Source organism: Eptatretus burgeri, chromosome 18 (genome assembly GCF_056783735.1).
Source record: "Eptatretus burgeri isolate ZD-2024b chromosome 18, Ebu_testis_v1, whole genome shotgun sequence".
In the NCBI taxonomy this organism is placed as follows: Eukaryota; Metazoa; Chordata; class Myxini; order Myxiniformes; family Myxinidae; genus Eptatretus; species Eptatretus burgeri.
The window spans coordinates 29,445,084-29,464,471 of record NC_140978.1 but is presented as its reverse complement, the minus strand read 5'-3'; the positions used below and the strand labels follow the sequence as shown (position 1 = coordinate 29,464,471).

The 19,388-nt window shown below is 45.7% G+C and overlaps 1 protein-coding gene across 4 annotated transcripts in view; it reads right to left on the bottom strand.

Moving 5' to 3' along the window:
- CADPS (calcium dependent secretion activator) overlaps positions 1–19,388 on the bottom strand; it is a 330,035-nt gene that overhangs the window by 167,368 nt on the left and 143,279 nt on the right. For all 4 annotated transcript variants that reach the window (XM_085863821.1, XM_085863819.1, XM_085863822.1 and 1 more), the window contains exons 8-11: positions 17,957–18,068; positions 16,623–16,762; positions 10,085–10,151; positions 9,373–9,481 (exon numbers count right to left, since the gene is read on the bottom strand). In XM_085863821.1, coding sequence (XP_085719947.1) covers positions 9,373–9,481; positions 10,085–10,151; positions 16,623–16,762; positions 17,957–18,068 — 428 coding nt within the window. The remainder of the gene's footprint in view (positions 1–9,372; positions 9,482–10,084; positions 10,152–16,622; positions 16,763–17,956; positions 18,069–19,388) is intronic.

The following is a 19,388-nucleotide window of genomic DNA, read 5'->3' as shown; positions in this document are numbered from 1 at the left end:
TGTTGGTGTCCTCACAATTTCGGGCCTCGCCCCCCAATTTTCTCTCCGTGCCCTCACACGGTCTCCTGGCTGGGACACGTGGCTCCCTTTGGCAGGCACGACCCTCTGCCGATTCTCCCGCTATGGCACCCCCGGGCACTACACTGCCTCCGAGCCTACCAGCTCCCTAACACCGGGGAGTGCCCCCCATGGCACCTCCCCTGAAACGCACACGTGGCAGGCCGGCCTCTCGGGCCCCTTTCCGAGGGTCACCCGTGCCCACAACACTGCCCACGCGGCTAATGGCGCCCCGGGCCCCCGCACCAAGCAGGCGCACCCGTGCCCACTACTCTATCCCGGCCCCCCATGGGCCCATGGCCTACCGCGGCCGACTAGCCTGGTGCCCGGGGTACCCACTCAGCGATACTCACCTTTCGCAGCCACGCTCCCAAGCCCGTCAACAGGGCTCCTGCACCCCTCCAAATGGGTCTCGAGCCTACTTTCCCACCAACAACAAAACGACCTCCATTTTTCAATTTGACTAACCCAGCTTACTCACTCTACACTGACCCCGGGGTCCCTTGGGCGGGAGTCACTCCTCCCCCCAATCACTCATCGCACCATGCATTCCCCATTCGCTCCACTCACACAGACCCACTGGCCTCACTCACTCAACATGTCTCCACATCATAACTCACCAACAACTCTTCAACACACACACCACTGAACTCTGCCATCCTTCTAACTACATCCCCTAACTAACTCGTGCTCCCACGTCGTCCCTTAAACTACAGCACGTTCCATTTAACACTACGTAGCTAAACTACGTCCCCTCTACACATCCACAAGTCTGTCACTGTCTTCTAAATCCAAAAAATCATTTTATTTCCCAACCTAAATCTGGCTACAATCCCTCTAACTAATCCATTCCACGGACTCCATGAGGACTTACCCCTGCCCCATGAAGTCGGTCTAACTAAGCTAACCCTTCCCCCTAACTAGTTTCCATCCTGTGCCCAGGGTTAAGGGGGTCTTTCACCCCTTGCCCAGGAATCCTGTGCACCCGAAAGTGAGGCTTGTTTTTTTTTTTTTTTCCATGCGCAGCACCTGCGCGGCAACTCAGAGCTCGCGCACTTTCCACCTGCCCGTGACGTCATGCAGCTGCACGTGTTCCTCGTCCCTCCTTGGACGCTACCATCCGGCAGAGATACCCCTCCTGCCTGATTCCAACCACACGTGCAGCCATGACGTCACCGTGCGCAAAAAAAAACACAAGCCCCACGTCTCGAGGGGTTCCCCACGCGAACACATGTGCTTTGCCCGTTGGAGCTTAACACACACGATCGCGTGGAGAACCCGTCCGGTCCAAATCCGTTTACCTGCCTAAACTTTGTCCGTCCGCGGGATCGGCAAATCCACCGCGTGCGTTTCCGGACCGGGACTTCACTCTCGCAAGCGAGCACGTGGTGGTCTCGTGCGTTGCACAGCACGAACCTCGTGCTCGCGGCTGGGTGAACCCGGCACGGTCCCCGAAACAACTACAGCCGCTACTCGGCTTTCTTTCATCTGTCGTCGTCGTCGTCGCCATTCAACCCACGCACACCTGCGTGTTACGACGCACACAGTCCACTCCATCACATTCACACCGGGAGATGCGGCTGCGTGCTCCCGCATGCCAACCGACATCTCCCTCACATACCGCTCTCTCACACACACGGTCTCCCTTGCATTCGGCCGTTCACTCACGCGTGCCTCACTACTCACACAAACCATACTACTCACACACGCGGGGGCACTCAACCGCTGTGCCTCATCCACACTGGCCGTTTCATCCACACACGCGGGTGCACTAACCCGCGGTGCCTCACTCACACTGGCCGTTTCACTCACACACACGGCCTCACCCACGCACGGCGTGCTGGGAAGCACGTACTCTGGCACCATCGCCACCACACCACTCACACACGGGGTCGCTTCCACACACGGGGACGCACTCACCCCTTGCACCACACACACAGGGACAACCACACTGGGGATTCGTGTCCCCACAAGGGTCTCCGGGGCCTCTATACCCCCCAAGCTCTCCGTGCACCCGTCCACAGCACTCCTCCCCTCGACCTCGCAAAGCACGACCGAACTCACCTGGTCGTGACTCGCCTCAAGGGGGCATACTCCCTCCCCTCGTTCCTGGAGGAGGCCATCCAGGTGCTCGCACTGGGTCTCCACACAGTCCGCCAGCTCACCCTCACTATCCTCCACTACCTCCGTGTGTGTGTGTGCGTCACTTACCCCGTCCTCACCGTGCAGTCTCTCCTCTATTGTTCCCATCTCCCGTGTCTCTGCCAACTCTTCACCCTTTACCTCCCTTGTCTCAACTATTATTATTTCCTTTGTCACGGCCTTCATGCCCGCCTGCAGGCTTCGGCCCATGTTCTGCGTCTCACCCCGCAGCTTTTTAGTTTCTTCCTTCATATTTGTTTCCATTCCGTTCATTTGTTGTGTATTCGCATCCATCTTTTCGTTCATTTGCTTGTTCATGTCTTTCATTTCGTTTTTCATTTCATTTGTATTTGTATCCATCTTTTTGTTCATTGCCGCCAGCATGGCGTATAGCTGGGCCATGTCGGGTGCGCTTGTGTGAGCCGTTTCGGCAAGGGTCGGCGGGTTTTGGTGGGGAAGGGGGGGGGGAGGTGTCATACACCGCGGCTGCTGCCGCACCTATTTCGGGCTCTGGGTTCAGTTGGGCGAGTCCGTGTTCCTGCACAATCAACATTTCCTGCTCGGGGATTCCATCCTGGACCATGGATTCTACACATTCTACATCCATTTCTAATACCCCCGGCTCCCGCTCGCCTTGAGACGCCATCTTGCTTCTCTTAAAGGGTTAATTTCGCTCGCTCGTAATTTGGAGGGAATCGGGGGTCGCTTCTCTCACCCCTGGACCGATTCCCGTGAATTTAGCCGGAGACAGGAGAGCCCGTTTTCCTGTTCTCCGATACCAGTGCCGCGAGGAGGGCGATGAATTTGTATCGCACGACCTGACACCAGTGTTGCGGATTTCGCGCCCGCCGGCGTGCTGACGGCCACGTAACTCGAATCGCGGCACGTCGCCCACCGGACGGACAATCCAGTCGTGACCCTCTCGGACTAACGCCGGGAACCAGTCACGGGTGGACCTTTCGGTCTCACCGCGATCGAGCCAATCAGCCCCCGCGTGGGATAGGGTTGCTCGCCGAATTCGACCTACCAAAGTACCCACGCGGAGGGTAGACCGGGCGATCGCACCTCGCCGCAGGTCGACTTCGGACACGGGCCACTTAAGCGACCCGTTCCGTACTATCAGAATAACCGAGCGGTGTTATCGTCGACCTCGACGGTTCGATTAATTATCGGGCGTATTCAGCCCAACCCTTTACGTGAAGCAAGATGGGGATTCAATAGAGGAAAAGACGAAGCGAAGCGGGAGAACAGTTCAATAATAAAGCACACTTATTCGCGGCACACGGGAGCACACATATACAATTCCACCAAATGCACACAGAAAAGACACAATGTAATTTACACAAAAAGCAAATGTAAAAGAGAAGACACAATGCAATTTACACAAAAAGCAAATATAAAAGAGAAGAAACAATGCAGAGCTAATACCGACTACCGAGCACACGGCAACACTTATACAATTCTACCTCACAGACGGCGCCGACAACACATACCCAAAACCAAGGAAAAGAATACCCTCAAGGATGAGGCGGGCCTGAGGCCGAGACCAGGTCGCGCCTACCCGTCTGGTGATGAGACGCGGAGCGGCGATGGTGCCTCAACTCCGCGGGCCTCGCGGACAGTGTCTGGTAGGGGGTGTGAAAGGGGCCCCCTTGGTCGCACTATCTCAGCGCGGGGGGAAACAGGAGGGGGTTGCTGATGCTCGGGGTATAGAGGATCTTTATTATCCCGCGACGAGCGTCTCCACCTCGGCCAGGTCGCGCTGTCGGCCTCCCTCGGGTGCAGCTTCCTGCACGACGCGAGCACCCCCTCGTCTGGTGTCGCCGCCTTTCCACAGCTCCGTCCCCTCCGTTCCGACTCCAACGCACCCGACGACCAGCTCCACCGCCCGCGAAGTCTTGACTCTCTGTTTCCGACTCTCCTACTCTCCACCTCTGGACTCTCCGACTCCCCGCCTCTCGACTCTCGACTCTGACTGCCGAACACGGTCCTTTTACCCCCCCCCCCCCGTAGCTTCGCCTTTGACCCCCTCCCTTTGACCTTTCACCTCGCTCCCCATTGGCCCGAGAAAAAGTGGGCGTGAAGGCTTTTTGATCCATAAATTTGCATATATCGATCGTCCTGGAGGCGGGGCCAAATCGCCCCTCGCTCACCGATTGGACGGCAAAAAGTGGGCGTGTGTCGTTTTTGATCCGTTTTTGAAGCACAAAATCCGTGATTTTGTACACGCTGTTCGACGCGCGCCCTGCACGAGTCCAACACCGGTACCCACAGCGGGGCAAGAACGGTGGCGATGCTACGGTTGCGAGGTGTGACGGGAAGGTCGTGGCGGTTGTGGTGAAGCGGCGTTGTGGTTGGTGGTTGATGTTGTGGTTGTGGTGGTAATCATGGCGGTTGGTCCAAAATAAAGATAGTAAAAGAAAAACGGCTATCCTGAAGAGTCGCAGCACGCATAAATGACATGTATTCCCACTAGACAACGGGTTTGGGCCTAACTACACATATACTTGCCGAGATACCTCACCTAAGGGACCTGAATGGTGGTTTGCGAATTTGGTAACCACAACAATATTTTATACCCTCATTCACCCCACCTCTCTCCATGATTTCAGGTTATCAGGTTTCTCCCCCACACCCTCACCCTAATGTCCAATGTTTTTTTTTTTTAATTGTTGTTCCATTTCTGCTTCTTCCATCGTTTTCCCTTCCACTTCTGTTATTGAGAGTTTGTGCCTGTATCCAGCTTGTTCACCCTTTGAGACCTCCCTACTCTTCTCCTTGCTCTCATTTTTCCCAGCATATTTTCTTCCTCCAAGTGTCCTTCTATCTTGTCCATCTACCTTGCTGTTGGTGTCTCTCCCTCACCCACTTAGTTCCACTGTTCTTTTCATTCGATTATGTCTTGGTCTGTTCTCCATTCTATCTCCTCCACAAGCTGAGACTCTGTACACAAATAAATATTAAAGTACAACTTTTATTTTGTGTATCAGACTGGATGTGTAAATACTTGAGCAGAATTCGCAACACGCTGAGGACACAGGCTCGAGGAGCTGTAATAAAATCCTGTCGAAAGCATCTTTCAGGGATGCTTTGTGGCCAAAGGCAGCATCCAGAATCTTTTACGAAGCCATTGAGATTGAAACGGTCAAGGCAGCTTTTTCAGGTCAAGGGAGCGGAGACGTTGTGCTTTTGTTGCCGTTTCTCCATCAAAGCATTGTTTGCAAACGTGGGATGCAATTCCTAATCTGGCAGGAATGAATAGCTGCCAATGAATGGCTAGCACAGCCGATGCATGACCACCGATTATTGTCCTTAAGGGAATCTTTGCACAGGTAATGGTGGTCATTCATTGCGATTCAATGACACATCTCTGCTGATATTGTGATTCTTCGTGGAAGACATGGTTGATTGTGCGAAAGAAAAAAAATTGTTTGTTTTGTATGGAATTTTAAAATTTCATGCGCCCAGCTCAATCACCAGCACTGCGAATGAAGGGGTCGTGTAACACACCTTGGCGTGTCGGCATGGTACAAAGTGTGTTTTGAATCAAAATGGCTTCCAAAATTCAACTTTCGAACAATTTACAAACAAGAAATCTCACAAACAAATACAGTACCTTGAGAAACAATTCACACGCCTCGACTTTTGCCACATTTTGTTGTGTTGCAGACTGAATTTAAAATGGATTCAAATTAAAATTTTTGTCCCTGATCTACACAAAATACCCCATAACGTCAAAATGAAAAGCTGAAAATTCTTGCGTTAATAAGTGTTCGCCCCCCCCCCCCCCCTGAATTAATACTATGTAGAAGCGCCTTTGGCAGTGATTGCAGCTTCGAGTCATTTTGGATATGTCTGTATCAGCTTTACACATCTAGATTTGGGGATTTTCTCCCATTCTTCCTTGCGGATTTGCTGAATCTCTCTCAAGTTGGATGGGGGCATCGGTGAACAGCAATCTTCAAGTCTTTCCACAAATTCTCAATGGGATTCAAGTCTAGACTTTGCCTGGGCCACTCAATGACTTTCACGTTCTTGTTCTGAAGCCATTCCAGTGTTGCTTTGGCTGTATGCTTGGGGTCATTGGCCTGTTGGAATGTTAATCTTCACCACAGTCAAAGATCCTTTGCACTCTGAAGCAGGTTCTCCTCAAGGATTTGCTTGTATTTGGCTCCATTCATTGTTCCCTCTATCATTGCAAGTCTTCCAGTCCCTGGTGCTGAAAAGCATCCCCATAGCATGATACTAGCACCATCACGCTTCAAGGTAGGCATGGTGTTCGATGGGAGATGAGTTGTGATCGGTTTCAGCCAGATGTAGCATTTTGCATTCAGGCCAAAGACTTCCATTTTTGTCTCACCAGATCACTGAATCTTTTGCCTCATGGTTTCAGTCATTCACGTGCCTTTTTGCAAACTCGAGGCGTGCTGTGATGTGCTTTTTTCTCAGGACTGGCTTCTGTCTGGTCACTCTTACATAAAGCCGAGATTTGTGAAGTGCTGCAGACACTGTTGGCCTTCCCACAGGTTCTCCCATTTCAGCCAAGAAACTCTGTAGTTCTGTCAGAGTAGTCATTGGGTTCTTGGTCACCTCCCTGACCAAGGTCCTTCTTTCTCGGATGGCCAGCTCTAGGAAGAGTCTGGGTCATTCCATATTCTTGAAGAGTGTTGTGGGATGAGTTGTAGAGACATCTCAAGGATGATCAAAGGAAATTGGATGCACCTGAGCTCAATTTGTAGTGTCATCGCAAAGGGGTTGAACACTTATTGACACAAGATATTTCAGGTTTTCATTTTTAATTGATTTGTACAAATTTCTAAAAACATCTTTTCACTTTGGCAACATGGGGTACTTTGTGTAGATTGGTGACAAACAATATAACTTTAATACATTTTAAATTCAGGCTGTAACACAACAAAATGTGACAAAAGTCAAGGAGTGTGAGTACTTTCTGAAGGCAATGTATATTCAGAGAAAATTGTGTTGAAAGTAATTGATGTCTTACCTATAAAATAATATATATATATTCTGGAAAGATGGATGCACAGCAAAGCACTAACAAAAATTACTTTCTTTAAGAAAGGTAATCTCAATTACGTCAGACTCATGTTCCCATTATAAAACTAGAAGGGCACTCTTCGACGTCACGACATCACCAGATATGCCTCTGCCCACATTATGACATCATTATACATACTTCTACCAAGTTTGATTTAAATCCCTGAACCCAGATTGAAAATATTTAATAATCCTGGCTGCCAGACCATGCATCCGATAATGTTGAAATTTAAAACATATATTCTCCATGACAACGAGATCACAATTGACGTTTCATGTTGATTGATGAAGCGGTTCAAGAGAAAGAGTTTTTTCAAGATTTTCATTCAATCCAATATGGCTGCCAGACCATGTGACCTATATATTATTTGTGAACACCCTGGTATCCCTAAGGCTTGGGGAACGTGTGAGTGAAGTTTCCCCTCGATCTGTCAAGCCGTTCTTGAGAGATAGATTTTTAAAGGTATATTCTTCGAAAACAATCATATAATAGCTGCCAAACCATGTGACCTATGATATCATAGGTGGAGAACTTTTTGTTGCTTATGGATAGCCGATCATACCTGCACAGTTTTGCATCGATCAGTTCAGCCATTTCGTAGAAGAAGATTTTTAAGTTTTCAGGAAGTAAATTTTTAAGTAAGTAAACCAGGTGTGTTTAAAAATAAATAAATAAAATGGCTGCCAAACCAGGTGACTAATGACGTTATCAATTGTTTTTTTCTTCCCCATACAATTTACCCATAGATGACCCTCAAAATTTTTCATGCTGATCGGATAAAGTGTTCGATGTATGCAATTATGACGTCACAACGAAGCCACCTATGACATCATCAAAATATCACACTTGTTTCCCATGGGGACTACTTCACATGTGCTGCATCAATGTTTTTCCATGGAGCAGTTTTGGAGATACAGAGGTTCAAAGTTTTTCCTTTTTTCAAACAAGGTTGCCACACCGCGTGACCTATGACATCATAATTATCATTAAAACATTCTAGATGAGTAGTTGTACTGATGGTGAAAACTTTGTGCCAATCGGATAAGCGGTTGCTGAGAAAACAGAGAAAATTATCACGGGCGGACATACATTCGGACGGACAACCCGAAAGCATAATGCCTCCGGGGACTTTGTCAGCGGAGGCATAACAAACTGTTGAGCTTGATTATTCGCCAATTAAAATTTTATCGGCCGACAATGTGGTCTGCGTCTGCAGGTGAAATGGATGTCCAATTAAAGACGAATAAATTATTCCAATTTATCACGAGAGATGAAAATGTTTTGTTACTATATTTGATATCAAAGCAATTCAATTCCAAGCAGTAAGTTACGAAAGCAGCCCGGAAAGGACCCGGTTTTGCATTCTTCCATTTTCATAACCACAATTTGAGTCACTGGTCTTCGTGAGGGATCTGCAGTCAAGCCACGGAAAGAACCAATAAGAACTTGTGCATTCAGGCGAGGAAGTATGATTCATTCTCCTATTCATTTGTCCTTTTTCTATGATGCTTCGACAACTCTATTGTTTCAGTTCCCAGTCCGACAGAATGGGTGTAGTGCTAGCACACTTACCTCTGAGTCAAGTCTGGGTTCGATTCGCAGCCCAACTATAAATTGTCTGATTGGTGGTTCACAGGCAGGCCGTTGTGTCACAAAGTGCGCATTCCCATGGATGGATGTTAAGCCAGCTGTCCTATCTGCGAGCATTAGTTGGTGGCTGTTAAAGATCCCACAGTGTATTTTGCAAATAGTAGGAGAGTTATCCCTGGCACTATGAACAAATTACAAATTCTTGCCCAAATCACCCTCAGTCTAAATTCAGGCCTGGCCAGCTGCTCATGAAAGACTTGGGGCAAAAGCGTTCCCAAGCCGACACACACAAGAAGGTAGGAATTATTGAGGCTTTTGTGAAGTGTAAGTAGATTTGTCAGCATCCCTTCCCCATCCCCCTACACCTTCCCCCTTTCAAGGTAAATGAAGCAATAAATAAATTACAATATTTCTACATAACCCATGTGATGCCATCTTGTGGCATCTTGCCTGTAAAGCACAAGGAAGGCATTTACCATCCTGTTCCACAAAGGAAATGAATGAGTGACACGTCCAGCACCAACCTGGGTGTGGGTCACTATAATCCACGGTGTAACCATCCATCTGCAGCAATTCTTGCGGCTCGGATTTCTTCTCACGGTAGCTGCACATGGCAAATGCATACTGGCTCACCTGCAATGGACACGCGGCACCTCAATCATGCACATGTGACTACAATTGGTGTCAGAAACATTACCAGTGATATGGTGATCATAACTTCACCACCTCGATGATAATGCCAATCTCATTCTCCACCTCCACCTCCACCTCCATCACTTGCACTTGTTTCCATCAGCTACACCGGCACCTCCATAACCTATTACTTTAGCAAAAACTGGGTATCGGTCAAGAGTTTACTCAGCTGGATGCCTGATGGCGGAGGTGAAGCTATTAAAGCAGGAATCTGGAATTTGGCCAGGGTTCTGACACACGATTGCTTACATTTTTCAAAAGGTACTGTGGGATCTATAATATCCACCAGTGAATGCTAGCAGATGGAACACCTGGCTTGACATCCATCCAAGTATGATGGACCTTCCTGGAAAGCACCAGGATGACATTTTACCGTCTCGTTAGGAATCAAACCCAGACAACAATACAGCTGTTACACTTCCTCAGAGCTATTCTGTCAGCCCGTCACATGCCCTGACAGATAATCCTACATCTACTATCACACGTAACACCACCTTCATTATCTCCACCATTTTGTAAATTTGCACATTTGTGTAAATTCACCTGAACAAGAACAAAGTATCTCTTCTTCCAGCGTTTCCAAACATTCTTCCCTTGAGTCCAAAGACACCTGCATGAAGGAACAAATGTCCAATTAAATTTCCCTACAAGTACAAAATGTCTTGGCTGTTCTCAATGGGTACCAATTTGCCTTAATTGGTATTTCACAAGTTATATTTGTACACAAAATCCAAGCTCATTTGAGAGCGAGGGGGATAGAGCGTAGGAAGGCAATGCACTGATAGTGGGCCAAAGTTGGACAGAAGCAAGGGAAAGAATGAACAGGAAAAAGAGGAGAGAGACGAGGTGAATAAACAGGAACCTGCAAGTAATAGGGTTGGGTTAGATTAGGTTAATGGGGTTAGAAATGATTGTGGGTAGAATTGGTGGATGACATGAGATAGTGGTATACTGGTATACCACAGGATCAAGGAGACAAACATATGAAACAGGGGTGCCAACTTATATTCAATGGAACTATGGACAAAGGTCTTGTAGGCCATGAGCATATCAGATTTTTCAAGGAATTTCCTTTAACGAGGAGTATGCCCAGTCTGCAGCTCAATCGTTTTGGAGACCGGCTTTGCCTATATCTACCTTGCTAGATCATGGGCCCATGGCTGATGGTGATACCTAGATTTTAAGAAGGTGAACCTCTTTCAGTGGCTGACAATGGAAATAGATAGGTGAGGGTCCTTTTGACAAACTTTCTACAACAACTGAGAGTTGCCAGTATAGAAGGACATGTTCCATCTATCAAGCCAGTATCTGATCAATTCCAGATCAGCAGAGAGTGAGACAGCTGCTGCCTGCCCATCATTGGGATGGTGGACTGTACAACACAATGTGGTCATCGAAAAAAAAGGGTTTCCAGAGAATGGGGGAGATTCTTCATCCTCGAGGTCCTCCAGTCTCCAATGGGAGAGGGGAGGAGGAGGTTCCATTGAAAGCAACACCTATTTTCAGTCCATTGTAGGACAAAGGCCTCTCTCGGTTCAACTGGGTAATGGCATCCTTGCCATTCTTGACAAGTGCAGTTGGGTTTGCGAGAGAGTTTGAGCAGGAATTTGTAATTTGTTCCGGATGCCACAGATAGTTCTCCTACTCTTCAACCAAGACACCAAAGGATCGTTAACATCCACCAACAATCAGTGGTGGCAGATGGGTCCTCTGGCTTAATGTCCTTGCACCTTCCCATATATATTGGGCACACATTGACGAAATATCGGGGTGACAGTTGTAGTTGGGTTGAGATTCAAATCCAGGCTAGATAGGTAGGGTACCAACACTTAATGACCGAATACTCTTCTTCTTCTTTTGGCTGCTCCCGTTATGGGTCGCCACAGCGGATCATCCGTTATGATCTGCATACTGATTTGACATAGGTTTTACGCCGGATGCCCTTCCTGACGCAACCCTGGTCGCCTCTTACAACAAAGGGATAAGGATTGGGTTTCCCCATGATTCCAGGCTGCCCTACACCCTCTCATAGCACGGCTCAGCACAGAGCTCCCATCCTCAAGCGATCCTCCAACCCAAGCCTCCGAGTAGCCGGATTACAGGCGCATGCCACTACGCCCGGTTCTTAATGGGCTATTACCTCCGAGCTATATCCATATCCTACCAGCACCAGTGAGCAGCAGATTCCAAATCAATTCAATAAATTATTTCATAGTTGGGGTTATAAATAAGTGCAGCAATTGCTGAAGAAAATGTTAATGTCTCAGGTGTTCAACCATTGTTCGGTTAGGATCACAATGGGGAAACACATTTACACATTTTGGAGGTACAGGATTAAAACAACTCCCGATTCAATAGGATCAGAAGCATTTGGCATGAGAAGGCACAAGACCAATGTAAGTCATGTGAGCAAATGCTATGGACAATTTATTACTCACCTGATGTTCCACTACAATTTCTGCCTCATCTTATGTGAATTAACTTCATTCGTTTAACCAAATCTGGCTTTCACATTATCCATATACAAATGGCATTCTGCTGGAGTAACCTTTTTATTCTCATGACATACTCATGTCAACATTTATTTAGAGATTAAATAACAAAAGTAAACTAGAATGGCACTTGTAGAGCACATCGTCTCGTCTCGCGCATTCATTCCGAACTAAAATACCGTCATTAACTGAACACGCTACGATTATGACCCACTGCTATTATGGTCCATATACCCGTATCATTCATGCACCCTATTATGTCACATCGTTTCTTGGCATGGGTTATCAACGTCACAAATTTAATTCTTCACTTACATCGGTTCAGAGATCAGATGTATGAAGTTTCAGATTTTTTGGATAAAGATTTCAATTCAACCAATTATGAGTGGAATACCACTTCACCGATTATGTCATCATTATCACCCTATATACCCCATGGGGAGTTGATGACATATGCCAAGTTTTAATTTTTTTTCCATCAAGTGATTTCAGAGAAAATGCCCCAAAAAATTCCCTTTAATCCAATATGGTTGCCATACCATGTGACCTATGACATCAGAGTTAGCAATGAAATATTCTCCATGAGGAGTCACTCCTATGTTCAACGTTTCACATTGATCGGACAAGAGGTTGCAAAGAAAAACAAGTCTGAAGACGACGATGGTTCACGAGCGGTATTTGACGATGTTGATTGTTTCAGAAGTCAAGGATGAGACAATGTGATAATTTTTGACCAAGTTATAAAAATGATCAACGTGATGTGGTATGGGTGACAGGTTATTAGCTGCAAAATGTCAAAAACCCGGTTTCGTTTAACAACTTTCAAAATTTGACCTTTGCATAACCTTTAAAGGTCACAAAACAATGTTGTGGACATTAAAATAAGGAAACAGGATACGTGCTATAGCTTATTGGAGTTAGTTTGTCGAAAAAGGTCGAAAACCCGGTTCGATTCCCACAACTTTGAAAATTTGACCTTTGTGGCCTTTAAAGGTCAAAGGTCAAGGATTATGACCTTTGGTGCAAAACTTCCTCTGGAACATTCCAGGAACAATATAACGTCATATAGGCTAAATGGCATTTCGCACTCCTCGGATTATCCATACTTTGATGAAATCGGCGTAAAAACAAACTTGAAGGGGGCGCCACGGTTCGAGATAGAGTTCGAGATAGAGCAAAATGGTTTCAAGACTTTAGGTGGGGAATGACCTCAAGATTATGCATAAAAAATATTGTCATCCAAGCTCTCAAAGTTTGGGCGGTTGTATGATTTTTATGTCAAAATTCGCAATTTTCTAAGTTTTTGACCTTGTGACCTTGACCTTGGGACGAAAATGAAAAATCGGACAACGACAAGTTTTAGATCATTCATTTTGCTATTCAAATACCAAAGAACCCATTCCATTCAGTCAATTCCCGAGGAGAAGATAGATTTTTAATCCGACTACCCCCTAAAAATGGCTATTTTTGGGGTGTGGCTCCACCCACAATGGGCGTAGCCACGCCCTCATCCAGGAAAACGCAACTAGACATTGATATCGAACACATAACCAAGTTTCATCAAGATCGGATCAAAGTCCACGGAGTTATGCTCTGGACAGACAGACACACAGACTGACACACAGACAGACACACAGACAGACACACAGACACACAGACAGACACACAGACAGACACACAGACAGACATAACGAATATCGTAGTCACTCTGGCTGGCGCTCGTGAACCAACATTTTTAAGTGAAAATATATGGATGGGGATGCTGACGTGGACACACACACACACACACACACACACACACACACACACACACACACACACACACACACACACACACACACACACACACTGCAATAGTCTTGAATCCCTTTGGAGCGAGACTAATGAATGGGGTTGTGGATAGAGCACAGGCATGATGGGCTAAATGGCATCCAACCATTCTGGACAGAGGAGCAGCAGCATGTCGGGAGTTGAGTGACCAGGATGGAATCCAAACTGATGGTCAGATATCAGGCTGGTTGAAAAGGGAAAAGTCTTGACATCAGCATCAACAATGGATTCCATGACCTTGCTTGTGATTGTAAACAATGTTACTGGTCTATAGCAGAGAAGATCTGTTTTTGCACCGTTCTTGTGAATGGGAGTGATGTTGGTGCACTTCCCGCACACAGGAGGTGGGCAAAGGTGGGCTCGGTAAATTAAGCAGACAAAAGAACATGAAGACCAGCAGACAAGAATTTCAGAACATGGGAACTGGTGACATCAGCACCCGCTGCCAAATGGGAGATGAGGTTGGAGAGAAGTTTCCCCAGCTTCTCTGAGATCAACGGACAAGGATTTGAAAAGGCAGTATGGCTGTCAGGATGGACTCGAGGTACACAAATTCGCCTCTAGGCTGTCTATAGCCTGTGTTTGAATCCAGACTCAGCTATAAACTGTCATCCCAGTGTTTTATATGGTTCGTCAATGTGTGTGCCATTCCTCAGATAGATGTTAAATGGGTGTCCCGTCTACCGGCATGAGTTGGTGGACGTTAAAGACCCCACTGTGTCCTACACGAGGACGGACTGAGCTATCGCAGGCACCCTGGCCAAATTCCTGCCCAAAGCTTAACCCTTACTCAGGAAGCTGCTTCCGCAGCACCGGCACTCGGTGAGGAGTACAAGGGGGTGAGGTGGGCACAGAGCGGGATTAGTTGTGTTCACGAGAATGTTTCACATCTTACCTCATGTACATACACCAATATCTCCAAATAACCTGGTGGATACATCGCAAATGTTCCAACATCTTGTTATCATGTAAAAAGTATTTTGATTCTCTTTGGTAAGGATCACCCAGACCTCCAAGGGTTAGTATGACGGACCTTCCTATCACAATGCATCTGCCCGTTCATGCCTTTATCCAAAGGCAGTGTAGATGCTGTTTGAAGGGATGCGTAGAGGCAGAGCATTTTGATAGGTTGGTACCATGAAGGGTAGTAGCGAGTCTGATGATGCCTGGCATTGAGTGCTGTTTGGAAAAAGTCAATTTGCCTGTGTTGCTATCGGTGGAGCATAATGTGATCACGTAATTCCTTTCGATGGCAAAGGATATTCTGCCAGAAACTGGCAAACCGAGAATGCAACTCATCACGTCATGGCGCACAGATCGTCTCTGTTATGTCCTTCGCAGTTCCGCTTACCTTTTGTGTGAGATTGGCGTGCGATGGGCTCCCTTGTCCAAAAACGTATAAAATGTGCATTGTTGGCTATGATTACAATACATCTGGTTCGGAACAAATGATGTCCATGGAAGAATAATGTTTGAATGAAAGAAGGGCATAAGAGATGGACTGACGGAGGCCGTTTCACTCAGATGGTTCAGAAAGTGCGTGTGGAAGAGCTGGAAGACTTTGAACCACGTGTGGATGTTTCTCAGGAAATGTTCGATTAGCTTGGAGACAAAGCGAAACCGATTTGATTGATTCGATTCAACCAGCAGCATGGCTAGTATGAGACACTTGGGTTTTGGGCAGATACTATGCCCCCCAACCATGGTCTCTCCACTTGAAACTCATGGACGTGACTGATGAAAAATTAAACCCGACCAAACTATCTCAGTTCGGAACGCACATTAAAAGGGCACTCGGAAGAGCGCAAACCTCCGCCAGGCTGATTAGTTTACGTTTTGTATCCCACTGATAGGCCGGATCAGGATTCAGACTTGAACTAAAATTTTATCGTCTTGTTCTTATCCCCTAACCAACTCATCCACATAGTTTTGTCCGAATCCGTTCCTAACTTTTTGAGATATCCCGCCATGTATCGTTTTAGCTGCATCACTCAATGGTGAAAAATCACCTTTAAAAAAATGATCTGATGCTGATCCGGATTCGGATCTTCACCAAAATCGAATCAATTCTTCCTTGTGACATACCCAATATGCCCAGCAAGTGTCGTCCGAATCCGTCAACAACCTTTTGAGATATCCCACGAGATATCGTTTTAGCCCGATCACTCAATGGTGAAGAATCACTTGGAAAAATTATTGGCTCCTGATTTGGATCTTCACCGAAATCGAATCCCTTCTTCCTTGTTGCATACGCAACCTGCCTATCAAGTTTCATCCGAATCCGTTCACAACTTTTTAAGATATTTTGTTCACAAACAAACAAACAAACAAACAGACAGGGATGGAAACATAACCTCGATACACCTTCGGTGGTGGAGGTAAAAAAAAAAACCTGATAGTTTATTGATGTCCCTGCTATCCTTTTTACCTGTCATGTACAAATGTCATTCCCAGGTTGACAGCAAAGAATGATCATCTTGACGCAGCTTCAGAATTGATCACCCATAATGACAATTAATGATAATTCTTTAGCAATAGGAAAATACGAAGGTCCTCTCATTTTTGGAGTTTGGATGAACGTTGGCTAAAACCTTTCCATCCCACTCAAACAGGCTGGAAAGGCTGAGCACATTGCGCCCCCTATGGATTATTGAGCCTCTCGTTACACCAAATGCCTGCAAGCGTTTGTGGTGTCCTATCTCCCTCTAGTGGTGTTATAATCAAGCGCAGAGTGACACCATTTATGGTCACACACGTACCCACAGTGCTTCATGTTGTTCGGCTTGTCCATCCGCACTGCGAGGCGGATCCGCAGATCCTGGTCTGCGCTGTTCTTAGGCAGGATCATCTTGTGCCATTCCGCCGACTTGGGGCTGGTCGGAGTCGGCGTCAAGAGTACCTTACGAAGAAAGAAACGTGCAGTGAGGGGCAAACAAATGTGAGGCTACTCTACTCGATGTGGTGTTCACATATCGATTCAAAAAATTTTGCAAAATTAAAACCAAACTTGATATCAAGCCTTCTATTACTGAACACACATGCAAGGAATTGTGGGTACTATTATGTTGAAATTGAATAGACGTTCAGCTGTGCAGCATTTATTAGCTTTTCACACCTGATGAAGCTCTATTAATGCTGCAAGATCGATGGTGTTATACCTTCCATTTCAGTGACTGAATTAGGGTTATTAATTGGCCTTACACAGGGAGAAAGTTGAATCAACTTGTCGAACTTCTGAGCATGTGAAAAGACAAACTTTAAAACATTTTCAAGAGCTTAAAATGTGCAAGGTGTCCCAAATGTAGATGAATGGTCTGTCTGTAGGCTCACTGAGCTTGAACAATGATTGGATTTCCATTTGTAAAATTCAGTTCAACAACTAACGCATGTTCTTCATCTGTGCACCTATCGACTCATGCTTAATCTCCAGGGTTAGAGTATCAATCTGAAAAAAACAAAAATCACATTGTTGGGCATTAACCTTTCCAAAATATTCAAAATCACAATCACTACACTACTTTAGGGAGACCATGTGTAACTGTTACTTTTAGTACAATGACACTACTCATTATATTTAATGAACATGGTTCTTCAAGCCGCAGTAATTGCTAAGATGATGCATGGTTGGTTGCAGATATTGCCGAGTGAGGCAATTGCCTTGTACCTGCATGTGCACAAGCATGGTGTGTGTGTGCGCGTGCGTGCATGCATGCATGCGTGCGTGCGTGCGTGCGTGTAGGACTAGAAATTATACATTGCAGTGCATGCAATTTCAAGAATGCACTCTGGATTTAAGGAATGCTTCCCTGTTTTGGACCAACAAAATTTGGTTTGTGGGTTCGTAATGAAACATTGTTAAAAACCATGTGTACAATTTTTGAATAAATCCTTCCTTTGGGATGAGACAGCGCAACCACTGAAGAGCCGATCATTTCATTACCGTGCATGCAGTGCGTGTGTAACTGGTTTGATGACAACTCAGGGATACTTTGTCAGATCTAAATGGAATGTTCAGGTGACGCCATGCAGCGCTGGCTGATTTACCATCCCTTGTGAATATGTGCTACCTGTGTTAATGGTCTGTGCCACTCACCTTTCCCAGCTCCTTGTCCTCAAGCGCAAGTACTCCGGTACTCTCTGTAAATAACTTCACCTTCACCACAGGCAAAGGGTGAGTCGTTGTGAAGTCCCCCTGGGTACCCCACCTGATAAACCACAAATTATGATGATAGATTTAGAATCAATCTCGGTTCGTCCGTTCAAACCGCACGCTTCGTTAAGATTGCAAGCACACTGATGTAGCTGAGATTCAATCAGGCAAAATAAAACAGTCGAGGGAAGAGTTTAGATCAACATCGAGGCAAACATGGTGTGCCTGATAAAAAGAACCACAATGTAGTACAACCTCTGGCAGTGAGTCCGATTTCCTGACTGTTCTTCATTGTGAGGCTTGAAGCCGGAGGTGAATAACGAGTGTTGGACATTTCCATGATCTGTGCGAATAATGCTTGTCTGTGGTTTCACACGGTAGTAGAGGATAAATGGGGATTCTGAGGCAGCCATTCAAATGAATAGGGAAAAGGGAAAAACTTTCTGACTCAAGCCCCAAAATCCCAAAATAGGATACTCATTTATCCCCTTCCCTCCACCCATACAAGCAAATGTAAAATTGAGACTGATCCCTCCCCCTCCCATACAAGCAAATGTAAAATTGACTGACTCAAGCCCCAAAAGCCCAAAATAGGAGACTGATTTCTTCCCCATTGAGCAAATGTAAAATTGAGACTTACTGATTAAAGTACTCTCCTTTCATATTTTCATTCCATTCAAAGAGCGAACCAATGAATATTTGTTCATGTTCTCCTTTAGGGAATAACTTCATTTTCTTATAACATTCATTTCCATCAAGTATATTCACAAAGATTACTTTGGAATTTAGTTCTTGGTTTAAGTATTTTTGTTGAACAGAAATGAAATGGTGAACTTCTCTTAATGCTCTTATTTGACCACCTCCTGAGCCACATATCATTTTGAGATTGTAGTAAATTGTTTTTCCATTGTTCAATTGATAACCATCAAAGTTTTCAGTCCATTCAAGGATATTTTTTTTTCTTTACATCCTCCAACTTATTTGTAATTAAATTTATATTTTGGTTCCACTCATGGACATTAAAATTATATAGAGAGTCTATAAAAATGTTTTGTAGCACTGATATGTTCTAAAATACTTTCCACACATCCTGTAAGCTGTAAAACAGTGCAGCTGAAAAAGAGGAAGCTGTCTGAAACTGACAAACATCAGCCCCATTGTGTTCAAGCCTGGGAAAATTTCCAAGATTATGTAATCCCACTTCCTCTAAGAGCTTTAAAAGTCATCTCTCGATCGAAAATCTTCTGTCTGACGTTTTTTTCTTTTTTTTCTCATCTTGATCCAATGGTAAATGAACAGACATGGAGAATCTTTCTTCTGACGAAGAAAATAACGCTTCGCAATGTTGGTAAGTGTGTGTGTGTGTGTGTGTGTG